The sequence below is a fragment of the Cyprinus carpio genome, chromosome A12 (genome assembly GCF_018340385.1).
Source record: "Cyprinus carpio isolate SPL01 chromosome A12, ASM1834038v1, whole genome shotgun sequence".
NCBI lineage: Eukaryota > Metazoa > Chordata > Actinopteri > Cypriniformes > Cyprinidae > Cyprinus > Cyprinus carpio.
In genome coordinates this window covers 4,014,857-4,030,169 of record NC_056583.1, presented here as the reverse complement: position 1 = coordinate 4,030,169, position 15,313 = coordinate 4,014,857, and the positions used below count along the sequence as shown (strand labels likewise).

The 15,313-nt window shown below is 36.3% G+C and overlaps 1 protein-coding gene across 1 annotated transcript in view; it reads right to left on the bottom strand.

Annotated features, from left to right (window-relative positions):
• The window catches only part of LOC109099167 (angiotensin-converting enzyme-like), a 36,333-nt gene extending 21,437 nt beyond the window's left edge, over window positions 1–14,896 (bottom strand). The window contains exons 1-13 of the mRNA XM_042767200.1: window positions 14,504–14,896; window positions 7,025–7,195; window positions 6,859–6,943; window positions 5,032–5,175; window positions 4,749–4,940; window positions 3,641–3,738; window positions 3,387–3,559; window positions 2,816–3,039; window positions 2,589–2,733; window positions 1,757–1,855; window positions 1,529–1,651; window positions 1,212–1,423; window positions 31–167 (exon numbers count right to left, since the gene is read on the bottom strand). Coding sequence (XP_042623134.1) covers window positions 31–167; window positions 1,212–1,423; window positions 1,529–1,651; window positions 1,757–1,855; window positions 2,589–2,733; window positions 2,816–3,039; window positions 3,387–3,559; window positions 3,641–3,738; window positions 4,749–4,940; window positions 5,032–5,175; window positions 6,859–6,943; window positions 7,025–7,195; window positions 14,504–14,833 — 2,133 coding nt within the window. The 5' untranslated portion in view covers window positions 14,834–14,896. The remainder of the gene's footprint in view (window positions 1–30; window positions 168–1,211; window positions 1,424–1,528; window positions 1,652–1,756; window positions 1,856–2,588; window positions 2,734–2,815; window positions 3,040–3,386; window positions 3,560–3,640; window positions 3,739–4,748; window positions 4,941–5,031; window positions 5,176–6,858; window positions 6,944–7,024; window positions 7,196–14,503) is intronic.
• Window positions 14,897–15,313: the final 417 nt, after the last annotated feature.

Below are 15,313 nucleotides of genomic sequence, written 5' to 3'. Positions count from 1 at the left end.
TTGTAGAATAGAGAGCAGACCGGGCCTCACCATGATCTTCTTGTTGGCTTCAGTGATGTTAGTGTTGTAGGTCCAGGAGGCCTCAGTGTAAGCGTTCCAGACCTCCTCAGCTGTGCTGTTGTATTTCTCTAAGAACTGTTTGGCCAGCATCTCATCTGTTATTTTACCTGAGGCATTCAGAAACGTGAAAATGAGTTTTGCTCATTTTTCTGAGAAATTTTCTGTCAAGTTACATTCTCTCAACCCAGTTTATTGTTCATTGACTGCTAAAGAGGTTTGAGAAGCAGTCACAGAACTGCAAGCCAAAATTCAAGATAAATGAATTAGTAGCTCAGAAACTGCATATTTCACCATTAAGGAAATACTTTGCTTTCAAACAATATACTAAAGTGCAAACTGATCGTGGTGCTTTCAGACTCTTAATTTCATGTTCATTTCAATTAAATTTAAATTTAGACTACTGTGAAATTACAGTACACAGAATAACAATTAGTTGAACTTACAAGTGATTTTTGTTTGACCAACTTAAGTAGGACTTAATATGCTTAATAATGCTTCTTCATATGTAATTTTATAATTACATAATTCTGTTGTTACTGCTAAATGTACTGACAAGCATTTAATGGTAAACAAAAATATACTTTAATGTTTCTGTTTAAATTAATTTATTTAAATATATTTGAAATGATACATCTAAGTTTCAATTTAGTACATTTAAAATATATTTATTTTAAATGTAATACTGAACACACTAGTGAAAATTATAATCATGTATTTTAGTATGTTAGCCAACACATCAAAATGTTAAAAGTATTAAAACATAATGATTTAAAATGTACTTTAAAGTCCACTTTTTAAAAACCTAAAGTGTAGGTGTACTCTTTAGGTACACTTACTGTAAATGGCCTGTTATTTCATTAATTCCATATTACTGTATGTGCAAGTAATTTTTATTTTATTTATTTATTTTTTCATTTTACTTTCAAGGTTTCAAGTACACTACAAGTGCACATTCAATACAATTAAGCACACATTTACAAAAGCCTAAAAAAACATGGATACGGAAACTCTGCATCAAAGATAACACTTTCATCTGGTGCATTTATGTGCAGGTCAGGGGCATGATTTAATGTGTTATGTGTTATATATATATAATTAACTAAATTAACAAGTGGCTGTCCTAATAAAAATAGTTTGCACGTGTCGCTTACCAATGTCTTCAGGGTAGCCTTCTGGTACTGGTGGCACCCAATTAAAATCAGGCCAGCCCACCGTCTCTCCCATTTTTCTGTTCTGTTCCTGCAGCCAGGTAGTAACTGGCTTAAAATAGCTCATCAGGGGTCGGGCATCCATTTTGTCAGTGCCAAGAGCCTCTTGTAGCACCTCTGTCCAAGGCTTTGAAGAGCCAGCCTTCAAGACTTTCCTTCCAAACAGAATGAAACAACACTTAACAGACCTTCCATTCATCGTGATGATACAGTGGTTTCATCCAAACCACCAGCAGTGGCTCTGTATATTCAGTACATACTCTAAAACAGCTCCAGCCTCTTTGGATCTGTAGATATCACATTTGTGCAGAGGTCCAGTATGTCCAGCCACCTGACATAATTTCTCATGGAACTGGAACTGCAGAATGAAGCTCACAAAGTATCTATAAGAGGTTAAATATAAGAGAGAAAATAGTTGTCTTCTCTGTGTGCATCATAAGTTTTGATTATTGATTGCTTATTTAGCATGGGCATGATCAGAAGCCCACCTGATGTAAGGTGTGTTTCCAGGAATGTGATATTTTGCTCCAGGATCAAAATGCTCTTGTGTACGTCTGGTTGGTGGACAGATGCCTTGGTATTTTGTCCTAATAATACAAAAAAATATTCATATTCAGTTTGAGAAAGTACTGTTGATTTCCATTTGCAAACAATTACCTTAACTTAGTTGGCTGATAGCTTGAAAAAAATCCCACAAAATGCAACAAGATTTAACTTGTATTTAGCATCATTACTTACATTACATTACTACAGTCCTCAGTGTCCCATGATCCTTCAGAAATCATTATAATATGCATATATACATATACATTTACAGCTCAAAAAACATTTTTTGTTATCAGTGTTGAAAACAGTTTAATATTGTTGTGGAAACTTTGATTGATATTTATATATATATATATATATATATGTCACTTTACTGTCACTTTTGGTTAATTTAATACATCCTTGCTGAATAAAAGTATTAATTTCTTAAAATAAATAAAAAGTAAAAAATCTTACGGACCCCAAACTTTTGAATGGTAGTGAATGTAGATTAAGCAAGCAAAAATATGTTTATTTTTTCTTTAACAATTGAATTGTATAAGCAATTTTTTACATTAAGTTTTGATTTTGAATTGATCAGACATTACAATCACAAGTCATTGACATTACAGTTTTGATGTCTCATCATCTTTTGATGTATTAAATGTGTGCTTGTAGTGTACTTAAAATCTTAGAAGTATATTTTTTAAGCACATGGCAGACGTGATCCATTGCAGATCCCAATGTTCCATTATGAGACCCTGTTGTTTTTTTTTGTTGTTGTTTTTTTTTTACCTGAGGTACCACCATTCTGCATTATAACGTTCAGGTGGTGTTCGTCCACTAAACACACCCCAGCGCCACTGATCAACAAGATATCCAAAAGGAAGGAAGGTGATCTTTTCCAAAGCCATCTTCAACAGGTAGTTGATGTCACTCTCTATGGAATTTCAAATAGGTCATCATGATGTCATTATTTTAGGTTTACACGATGAGTATCATTCTGAATGTCTTTCACCTACCTGCATCATCGGTCAGTTGTTCCAGGAGGCCGATGGTGTGGAGATGTTTGGGTGTGGAGACAGACAGAGACAGCACATCGCCTACAGCCTCATGGAAGCCAGGATTGGCTCCTCTCCTGAAGTTGACCGGCTGCTCTTTGTACTGGAGGTAATATTCCACATGGCCCATCTCATGATGCACGGTGAAAAGCTGCTCCATAGTCACAGTGGTGCACTGTTTGATTCTGTCAGGGGTCCCACATATGGCTATATTACTTAAGAATTTCTTTGATGGTGATTTGTGTATTGTTTGCATTCTAAATGCACAATTAGATTATAGCTTGATTGGAAATAATACATTTTTTTTTTTTCTTTACATAAAGCATGTTTCCCAATTACTATAATCTCAATCATGCTCTTGAGTGACACTGTTGTCTTTTTGGTAACCAAGTACAGTAGCTTACACACACACACACACACAAAGGGAATGATAGAATACCACAGGGAATCCGCAAGCATCAGGTACCCTAAAACACAGTTTGCCACTGTGCAACAATATATGATATACTTTACTGAGATACAATTAACGTACCTGAAGTCTTTGCGGTTGTAGAAGTCCCAGGCAGAGGCATGGCAGACCACCTCCCTTCCATCAGTGGGTTTCTCCAGCATGGACTTGTCCCAAAACTCAGGAGGCATTTCGAGCAAACCCAGAGAGGTGAAGAACTCCTCGGCAACCCGGAACATGTGAGTGGCATTATAACCCTATGGATACAAATCACTTTATCGCTCTCTGGTGCGCTCAGGATATTATTCACTCATCAAGATGTAGTTCTGTTAGCTTACTTTAGCAACCATAGTGTCCGTCACATCTACATTGGGCTTGTCAGGAAAAGGAATCATCATGTTGTAGATGTTGTTCCAAGTTTGTGACCACATGTTGCCTGAAACAGAAACCAAACACAATTCGAACATCACTGTGAGCATAACTTCCTTCTTGTTCTATATGGTATGTATGTTTTATATGATATGTATTGTTATGTAAGATGATCACAGTGTAGTAAACATAGTTTTGATATGATAAAAAATTATAATCACAATGCAGAAAACATGAAAAAAGTTTACTTGAATTATATTATAAAGTCAGAATTATGTGATGTAAATTTTTAATTACCTGTTGATAAGTTAAAATTCGGAGAAAAAAATGTCTTAGAAAAAGAAATAGGAGATGTAAACTCAGAATTCAGAGAAAAAATCTAAATTATGAAGTGTAATCTCAGAATTCTGAGTTGAATATTAAAAGTGTGAGATTTAACATGTTAATGATGTACTGTGTCTAATACCATGGAGGAAATGTATATCATTTTTAACATTATTTGTAAAAACAATGCTAAATGATAACACTTTACAATGAGGTCTCATTAATTAACATTAGTTAATTTATTATATCTTCTCATAAACAATTGTAACCAAAGATAAATGCTTAATATTATTTGCATATTCTTTGTTACATCTGAAACTGGTTGTTTGCAGTGTTTTAATGCATTATACTTTCTAAAGATGTAACAGTGAAGAGATTTTATAATTTAATTTAGAACAGTTTTATAATGTATTAACAATTATTTACGAGATCAAACTATGCATTATAGGGTGCATTACAAGGCATAATTAATGCATTAAAAATAATTGTATAATACATTATATATATATATATATATATATATATATATATATATATATATATATATATATATATAACATTTTTCATATCAGTCAATATCGAAAATCTTTCAGTTTAAAGACAGATTTCTTCTTCTGAGTGACAGTTGTAGAAACCAGACAGTTAACTGTGGTTTAAACTGTACTGTGGTTTGAACTTTTTTCTTTTTTTTTTTTCGTCAGAACATGACAAACAATTGCCAAACAAGTTATCATTCACAATCTATTGACTTACCCAAGAGGTGGGCAGGGATGGGACCCTTGAGGTTGATGTATTTAGGACCGTAGTAGTTGTAGAGCTTTCGGCGGACAAAGGCATGCAGGTTTTGGTAGAGAGGTTCCAGCTGTTTAAACAGATTCTCTAGGTCTTGCTCAAAGGTTGGAGATTTGTACCAGGAACGCCAGTATGCGCCTGTATCATCCAAGCCTGAGGAGAACAGATAAGAAGAACGGGCTGTCAAATCTTTCATTCTTTTTCTTTCTCCCCCTCCAGTCATCCAAAATAATTACTCACTCACCATCCATCCGAGATGCTTTGTTACTGAGCTCCACAAATTTGGGGTAGATGGATCTGAGTGGGATCCCTGAGGCATTGTGCCAGCCTTCCCAGGCATACAGAAGCCTCTTATAGCTTCTTGAGGTAGCCATGATTTCTGTGAGCTCTAAAAAACACATAAATAACATGAATGCATAATAATAAAAGGAATAGTTCACATAAAATGTACTAACCCAGAGGCCATCCAAGATGTAGTTGAGTTTGTTTCGTCATCGGAACAGATTTTGAGCAATATTATGGATGGATTGCTCGCATTTTTAGCCAGAAGCAACAGTTCGAAGTTAAAAACATCTTAATGATGGATTTGTTCATTACAAACATGTAGATTTTCACTTCACAAGACGATCATTTGGAGATGTATAGATTACTTGTGGTTTATTGTGATGTTTTTATTAGCTTTTCAGACTCTTATTCTGACGGCACCCATTCACTGCAGAGGATCCATTGGTAAGCAAGTGATGTAATGCCAAATTTGTTCTGATGAAGAAACAACTCATCTACATCTTGGATGTTTGTGGCTTTTTGGTGTATGTGAATTTGGAGATGGGAAAAAGCACACATCCATTGCATTTATAAGCAAGTAATTTCCACATGAATGAAACACTCTTAGAACAAACATGTGATTTCACCCGAACTAGTAGTTTTGGAGAGATTAATGATGTTATTAGCAAAAACTGTGTTGTTGTGTTGTGACATGGATGCAAAGGTACACTCTTCAGATAAAAGCAACCTTTTAAGATAAGCTAAACACTTCAAGTGCAAGTTCAAGCAGATTTAGTAAAGTTAAATGTTGAGAATAAGGCAAGTGAGGTCAAGTGGTGGGGATTTTACAAGAATTCTTTCTCAGGTTACAAAGTTAGGTCACACTTTTTTTTTAATGGCCAAGTCTACGACTTTTGCCTCAAACTCAAAAATTGCTCAATTTGCTGCTAATTAATAGTTAGTAAGGTAGTTGTTAAGTTTAGGTATGGGGTCGGAATGAGGGATCTAAAATATGGTCATGCATTAATGTGAGACCCTGGACCACAAAACCAGTCTTAAGTCACTGGATATATTTATAGCAATAGCCAAAAAAAAAAAAAAACATTGTATGGGTAAGAAGCTTTCTGTTGGTCAGCACTGCAAAGTCATGTGACCAATGTGAACTTGTCTGCATTGGGAAATCTTTCACACTCAAGTGAAACTCCAGATTGCTCTGATTCTTATTGTAATTACTGCATTTTATTTATTTTTTTGCTCACAAAAATTTGCTGAACAATGGTAAATGTGACCTCAATGCGTTCAAAACACTAATTCTTTCAGGAACAAAACAAATGGCTTTTTATGAGCGAGTCATTGAATCATTCTCTACTCTGTGTTTCTCAGATTTTGTTGGCTGAACAAAAATGAATAAGTTGCTTAGTATAAACTTATTTTATTGTGAACTTTTGTGTAAAAGCAATATGATCTTCACAATCAGGCTGTTGTCCTAATTATAGACTAAATAGCAACTTCAGCTATAAATGTATTTTAAAGCTACAGAATCACCCTTTGGAGAATGTAAACAATGTTTGAATCTTCTCTATTTTAAATGTAAAAATCTGTCTGCAAAGGTTTTTGCTACCTTTGCATTCTTTATACTGTAGCTTGATCCTCATGCATCAAGCTTCAAACCTCAAGCCTATCTGAAACACGATTCTTTTGTTGTATTGCAAGCACTTGCACTTCATTTTGCATACTTGTGTGTATTTTCACCTTCATTTTGACCCTTACTGACACACATCAACAAAGTGTTGGGAGCGTTTCTCACCGGGCTCCAAAGACCAGCATTCCTCTGAAGGACACACCTTTGCAGTTGAGTAGATTCTGTCCATCTGGCTCAGAATGGTACTGTACTAAGAAAACAAAGAGAGCAATCAAAACACATCTGGCTGCTTTGTCAAGATCATCTTCCACAGCTCCAGTTGTCAACTCACCTTCTCTCTCTCAGCAGTTGGGAGATTGGCAGATCCCAGAACACTGATATCCTTGATGATTTTCTTCAGATCTGGATTAGTGAAGGTCTTCATGAGAGAATCATTGAAGGTAGCCTTTGCTTTTTGACCCCATGCTTCTGTGAAAGCCTGCTCCTCCAAAGACGCAGCAACCTGAAGGAATCAATGAGGAGAGTCTGATTATTCCATGCAAAATTACCCACAGACTCTCATTAAATCTAAAAACAATAAAAAAATAAAAATAATTGTTTTTTTTTTTATATAAATATCCATAAAAGTATTGTGGATTTTTCTCATTTAAAGTCAATTAAATTAACTTTCATGATTTAATGAAATTTTATTAAATGAAAACTGAACATATTTTATTTTTATATAGCCTGTGTATTTCTTCATTAATTGTAATAATACTAATACAAACCTTCATTTCTGAAAACAACACTAACTTACAGTGAGTCAACAGATGTTGATTCAGTAACTGCTCTGATCGGTTCAGTTCTGTTCAGTAAGTGATTGTCAGACTGATTCAAACTTGTCTTTTGAACTATTGATTGAATTGCTCATTAAATGAACAGTGTTATAAGAGTCATTTGATTGGGAATCAGACTACTCTAGTCACACTGTGACACTATGTTTTTGATTCACCATTGTGAATGGGAGTGCACAGGTCGCGTTGCATGTTTTTGAAACGCTAAAAAGAACCACTTCATAAGAGTCATGTGTTCAAGATTCAGACTAGTCATGCTGCTTAGTTTTGCTTCACTAAAAAGAACCAGATCATAAGAGCCATTTGTTTGTGAATCAGAATGCACAGCCTGGCTCATAACTGACTTGCTATACGTTTCCACTCAGAAAGACATTACAAAGCGGATCCAATTTCTTGTTGATGACGTGTATGTATTTCAATAAATTACTCTTGACCTAGCAGTTATTGCATGTGCTCTTACTTATCATGATGCTATTTTAGAAGAAATGGGTTTGAGTCTTAATAACTGCGTCAAGTTCCCATATCTCTTTCCCTTCCCATGATTTTTCTCTGCATTCTCTGTTAATAATCATTTCTGGCTCTTGCTCAGTCCTAGAACAGATTTGAGTTTCTTTCATTCTTCAATTGCTTTTGCAGCAACAAGGAATGAAATGGGGTAACTGAGTTCACACCATCCATCAGTCTATTCATTGGATCCTGACAGGAAATAATTTCTCTTGGGGAACACAAATAGCACCTGAAACAATATAGACTGAGGTATAAAGCACCTGCTAGTTCATATGCCATAAAATAGTAGCGTGCCTGCTGTGGAGAGCTGTGGAACACAAAAGAAGATTTTGAGGAACGTTGGTAACCAAACAGTTTCGGTGACCATTATCCTCCATTGTATGGCCAAAAAAATACTGAGACATAGTCACAATCTCTAGCTCTATTCCAGACTCTTGCCAATTCACCCCGGACTCCATTTCCCATAATCCTTTGCAGGCCTCATCATCATTTGCAATCACCTGTCTCTCATCACATCATTATAAGATGCCTCTATCGTTACAAACATTATTCAAAATAAACTGTATATTCTTTATGTTCGACAAGAGAAAAGACAGTCATAATGTTTTAGAATGACATGAGCGTGAGTAAATGATAACAGAATTAACCAATGTTTCATGCATGCATGACTTTTCAAAGGTGGTGCTCCATCACTAAAAAAAAAAACATATATATGACCGCCAAGTTGTGGATGTAATTTTGTGTCCAAATGAATGGGATGAGAACCAGAATTAATTATTTGAATTGTTCTCATGAGCTTTGACGCAAAAATGAGCAATCCAGATGGATTCACATACAAATTATTTGTTTAATTAATTGCTCAAAAGAATCACAAGTTACAGGTTTGAATGAATCTGATCAATCCTTCACTGAATTAACTCACTGACCTGCCTGAGATATTAATGAATCAATTTCTAAATCTGTTGCTGAACAGAGAGTTATCATTACTTTTAATGATGTACATTTGTCAGGATGTTAAAGTTAAAGCAAGATTTTTACAGACTAATTGTTCAAAAACAGGATTCTGTATGGAACACAAAACACCTTCAGTGTGACACAACTCTAAAATAATGCAATGAACTAAATAACATAAAATGCAACATTCTAAGCTTGCATATTTATTTTTATTATTGTCAGTTCTGCATCATCACACAAAGTTCCACCAGAAGATTTTTACCTGCAAAAAAAAAAAAAAAAAAATAGCAATATTTTTCTGTACATACACATGTTTGGTGTTATTATATGTAATGTATTCTTTTGGTTTAAATGAAATTCAGTTTAATACTCTTCAAAAAAAAGTTATAAAAGGTATATAAAAAAAAAATAGATTTTTATAGCAGTAAATTTACGTTTATAAATTTATCATGTATGTTGAGGCAACAGCAAGGTTTAATCTAGCATTTTTTCAATGTTTTTCTGTCAAAATTCTTAACGTATTTAGTGTACATTCTTCCTAAAGGTTTATTGTATCCTAGTCTTGGGTGTGTCACTCTTTCCTGATGTTTTACCACATCCTGCTGTGGATAGTTTGACCCCAGCATCCCTTCTCTGTTATGATAACCATAGGGTGGGTTGACACTGTCACACAGTTGCACTCAATAGTTCATGGGGTGATGCTTTTGTTTGCCTGACTTGAGATGAGCTTCTATAACTGATTAACAAGCTGATGTCAGCTCTCATCCTTTATTTGAATGTCCACACTCGGTTTTCCTCAGCGATAAAGACAGCTAGCTTCTTGTTTTTTCACCTCTTCTTCCAAGGTCCCATTTGTTTTGTCATGCTTATGCAAGAGTCAGAATAGGGAGCAAGGTTTAAGGCTTGACATGAAAAAGTAACATCATAAAGACATGTGACTGACACCATAAAAAGGGTGATGAACTCAATCAAGCATGCGCTTGGCTCTGAAACATCCCAGCAAACTCCCTAAACATTTTTGCTTCCCTCTGTCAAGTCCCCTTTATTTATATAGCACTTTTAACAATACAGATTGTCAAAGCAACTTTACAGTATTAAATAGGAAAGTGTCAATATTGCAAAATGACAATAGTAAACACTCAGTTTACAGTTTAAGGCAATTCATCATTGAATTCAGTGATGTCATCATCCAGTTCAGTTTATATAGTATCTGTGCAATCAAGTCGATGATATCGCTGAATATTAAGTGTCCCCAACTAAGCAAGCAAGAGGCGACAGCGGCAAGGAACCAAAACTCCATCAGTGACAGAATGGAGAAAAAACCTTGGGAGAAACCAGGCTCAGTCGGGGGGCCAGTTCTCCTCTGGCCAGACGAAACCAGCAGTTCAGTTCCAGGCTGCAGCAAAGACGCATTGTGCAGAGGACTCAGCTGGTTCCTGTGGTCTTGTCCCAGTGGCCATCTAGGAAACAAGGTCTTCACTGGGGATCTGTCTCTGGGGCTCATCTAGTTGTCCTAAATCATCTAGTTGTCTAATTGGCAGATGGAATGTGAGATTTCAGAGCAGACTGTACCCGTTTTCCACCTCATTGTGTTTTTGAAGGTTCTAAACTGTTTTTAAAGGGCCAGTGTGTGGTCTTTTCTGAGAGCTTTATTTTAAGAGGCTAATTAAAAGATTTTCTGACTGATTCCAGCCTCCTCTGCTGTTTGATCTGATGTACTGACTTGTCTCACTCACTACAGAAATGAAATTATGTGCTACACATTGCCACGCTGCCAAAGAAGGCGAGAGGAATGAGCTGTATGGGAGTGTTTCTAATGTATGGGAGGGGAGTGGCATGGCAGTAAAGCGGATTGTGGAATTCTCTGCATGAATGATGCAGACTCTAGAAAGCATTTACATAAACACTTCTGAATTTGTTTTTTGTTTTTCTCACAGACATCTGTCACAGATTAGATTTTTGGCATCTGATTTAGGTCAATTTCAAATGTGGTTCTACTGCTTCACACTCTAAAAAGTAATTCAGTTGCTTTGCAAGTATCACAATAATAAATAACTGTTACCTTAAGTAATATTCAGTGATTTTAAGTATTTTATTTAAGTTGTACACTCAACAGTTAATTTTGTCTAAAAATTAAATCTATTGCATAAGTTTGTTATTTGAAATGTCTAATAATAAGTGTTTTACCAGTAGAGCTTGGCGTTAGCAATACCAATGTCATGGGTTTGATTCCCAGGGAATGCATGAACTGCTAAAATACATGCCATAAATGCAATTTAAGTTCTCTCACACTTTTTCGAGCTGCTTGGAAGTTGGAAATTCCAATGTTCTCATCTAATTTCATTTGCACACATAAACAGCATTTCGCTTGTGTTATTCTAAATGACTGCAGTCATCAACAGTGCCTGAAAAGCACATCAGCATCTGCTACATTAGCATAACCTCCATCAACCATCTGTTGAATGTACACCACCAAGATGCCTACAGTCATGATGACTGCGAAAACAAAAATACCTGCTCCAGCAACCATGAGCGGCATCCTGTGACCGCGGCCTCTGTGGAATGAGTGTGACGGGCGTGTTGCTTTTGATACATTGCTGCTTCATCTTCACAGTCAGGGTGAGTCCCCCTCACAGAAACAACCTGGCCTTGCAGTAGAGATGCCTGAAACAGAGGCTCTTTGATCACCTCGTTTGATGTTTCTGAAATAATAGACATCACACAGGCATCGCTCAGGTTCTGCCCAGCTCTGTATCAACTCTTTTTATGGAACTCTTTTTTTTTTTTTTTTTGAGGTTTGGTTCGGATATTTAGCAGTGAGTTTGAGCCATTGGCGGTGCCAGCACCCATTTGAAAAGTTGTGAGCAAGTGTTTAGACAGCTGTCTGAAGGAGGCATGTGTGTGTGTGTGTGTGTGTGTGTGTGTGTGTGTGTGTGTGTGTGAGCAATGGTGACCACCTCGCTTCTGCATTCATCACACTGGCATCCGGTCTATATAAACTTCTGTTTTACTGTGTTGAACTGAACTGAAGTGCTTACCATTTTAACATAGATTGGATGGAGAAGCAGTATTAGTAAGCGTCTTGTTTTACCATGCTGAGATGTTATTAGCTTTTCTTTCTACCAGTATCTGATAGGGACACACAAAATTCAGTACCATATCAGTTATTGGCTGATGTTTTGCTAACTCTTCACAACAAGGTCCTATTAATTTAAGTTAATGCATTAAAGGCATAGTTCACCCAAAAATGAAAAATCTGTCATTTACTCAACCTCAAGTTGTTTCAAACCTAAAAGAAGATAGTTTGAAGAGTGTTGGTAACCAAACAGCATTAGCCATTGAAGTCCATATTTTGCACAAAAAAAAAAAGGAAGTTAATGGCTACCAGCAACTGTCTGGTTACCAACATTCTTGAACAGAAGAAAGAAATTCATACATGTTCGGAACAACATGAGGGTGAGAAAATGATGACAAAATGTTCATTTTTAGGTGAACTATCTCTTTAACTCACAATGATGAATACATTTATTACTGTATTTTTTAATCTTTGTTCATGTCAATTAATAAAAATACGACTTCATTGTTAGTTCTTGTTAAAAAATTTAGTTCACTGATTTGAACAAATGGAAACACTGTAAAGTGTTAAATTTTTTATTAAACTTTGATGTTGTCAATATTGAATATTTAATTAGTTTAACATTGGTCTGAAACTCACTAGAAATTGATTTTTAATATCGCAACTTTTTAATATCGCAAATTAACATCTGGTTTAATGCTTTTTTGGGTTAGAAATAATGTCGCAAATACTAGTAATGTGACTAACGATGACTGTTCACACCATATTTGTCCATAAAATAATTACTGATTTATCAATATTGGAAACTGGAAATGTGGTCTGATTGCATAACTTGATTAGGACAGGTTTTGCACTATGAAATGCAAAGCACTTGACATCCCATAGGAAAGAAAATCACAAATGTGATTTTAACGTCTTAATTGTTTCTCCTTGATAGCATTGATATTGACTTGACCGTATTGAATTTAAGTCCCACATCTATGCCCACACCTAAAGCCCTTCCTCTTCCACCGGTCCCGTCTGGCTTGGTTAAATTCCTGGTTCTGTTTGGGACTGAGACTGTTTGGTCTCCCACTCAGGTTTCCAATTCCAGTGATCTGCTATGGTCAACAATTCCTTGGGCTCTACCGTGGATCTCCATCCCACTGACTCTGCTATAGTCGTCCACTCCATCGGTTCCATCACGGGCTTCTTTTTCACTGGCTCCTCCATGAGGGTCTCTCTGTAGCTCTGATGTGGTCCCTGGCCCTCCTCCCCCTTCCATCTCTACTTCTTCATTATTAGTTTTACTCATAGTCGTTCGTCACGTCTTGTTTGGTTTAGTTCCTGTTTTTCTAGTTTTTACAGTAGGTGTGTCCTTGGTGGTTTCTGATTAGTTATACTGTACCTGTCTTGTTTATTTCCTAGTTATTCCAGTGTGTGTATTAAAAGCACTCGGTTTGTTCATTGAGTTATCAGTCATCTTTGTGTACAAAGCTGTAACGTGCATTTACCTTTACCTTTTGGATAACTATAGGGAGTCTTGGATTACCATCTTTTGTTTATTAATGAAAACCTGCTGCATTTAGATCCTGCACTCAACTTCCCCCTGTCTGTAGTTGTTACAGTATGCCAACATTTTCGTCTAATTTTGTCAGAGACAAAGTTGCTTAATTTTTACGGCTGAGAATTATGTCTCATAAGCTGTGAAAGAGCGAGGAAATGAAGACACATGAAATGATCAGTAATGTCCTTACAAGTGTTACACGACTGCAGAATGTTACTCAATAATCTCACAATTCTTGCTCACTCCCTTTAGTGAAACTTGACAGGAGTCCTAAAACTATCCACTGCTGATCATAATACACATAATAAAACCCAGTGGAAGACATATAATTGTGATGATTTGTCACAAGTTGTTAAAACACAGTTGTTAAAAAAACATAAAAGCTCAGACTGTTCTCTTAGTGAAGGGTGTAAATTTTTGGAATTCATTGCCTGTTTATTTAAAGTCTGCTGCAAATTATAATAATAATAATAAGCTATGAAATCTTGGTTGATTCAGCAACAAACGTAGTCATATTTAGATTTTTTTTTCTTGTTGTTTACTATAACTGTTTGTAACTATAATTTATAAAAGCCCTCCTAGAGATAAGTGTTGCAGTTAGCTTCAGCTACAAGCACTATGATATATACACGCATGGGGTGACTGTTATTTCGGTTTCATCTATGTTTATTGTATCTGTCCCTAAACAAATAAAACATTAAATAAATAAAATAAAATGTTACAGGCTATCCAAGAGCAGTCCCATATGCAAAAAAAAAAAAAAAAAGCAGAACCATACCGTTCTACTTGGAAGTCAATCGTGGATCATATTCCAGCAAGTTTTGTGCAGTTGTACCATGTTAGACTACATGCAGTATTACTGGGTGTCTGTTAAAACATAGACTTTCACAGTACCTGCAGCTGTGAATTGTGCTTTGTCAGGTTGGTGTTGTAGTTCCAGCTGGCCTCTGTGCTGAAGTAGAAGACCTCCTCGGCGGTTGAGTTGTAGTCGCTCACGAATCTCTCAGCCCCGGCCACTGTCATAGGATAATCCCCCGGTTTCCACTCGGGTTTCAGAGCTGCGCTCGTGCTGATGAGAGTCAGCAGCACCACTGCCTGGTACATAATGGACCACAGTTGCGAAGTGAGGAACTGGAAAAGTGCAGGAATGAAAGTTCCAGGAGGATCCGTCTTGACACGCTCACTGCTGGATGCTCCTGTCCAGTGGTTGTTTCTTAACTGCATCCTTCCTTCCCCCTTTCCTCTGTTAATCGGGCACAGAGCAATCACAGGCGGCTCTTTTAAGTGCCAGTTTAACCCAGCCCTCCCTCTCTCTTGAAAGATACACATAGTTGCTCTCATTCTCTCTCTCTCTGTCCCTCCTACTTTCTCCTTCCTCCTCTCTTCCAGGCTCTCCCTCTACCTTTCAGCCTCTCCTAACTTCTTCTGGACACCTGGGTTTTATAGAAAGAAAAATAATTTCCTAATCTCTCAGTTGTTTTCTCAGACATTGGTAATCTTGCATGCATTTCAGAAAACATCTTAATAGTGTCTCCAACTACTGTATGCTGAGGTTTCCAAGACTTTCAATCAAAAGTCTGGATGTAAACTCAAAGATTTATCCTTGTTCTGCTTAGAACAAATGATTGTTAATTGTATAGCTCTTCTTACTGTATATTAGCATTTGTGTCTATTTTTATTAAAGAGAAAATATGCTATTTCTGT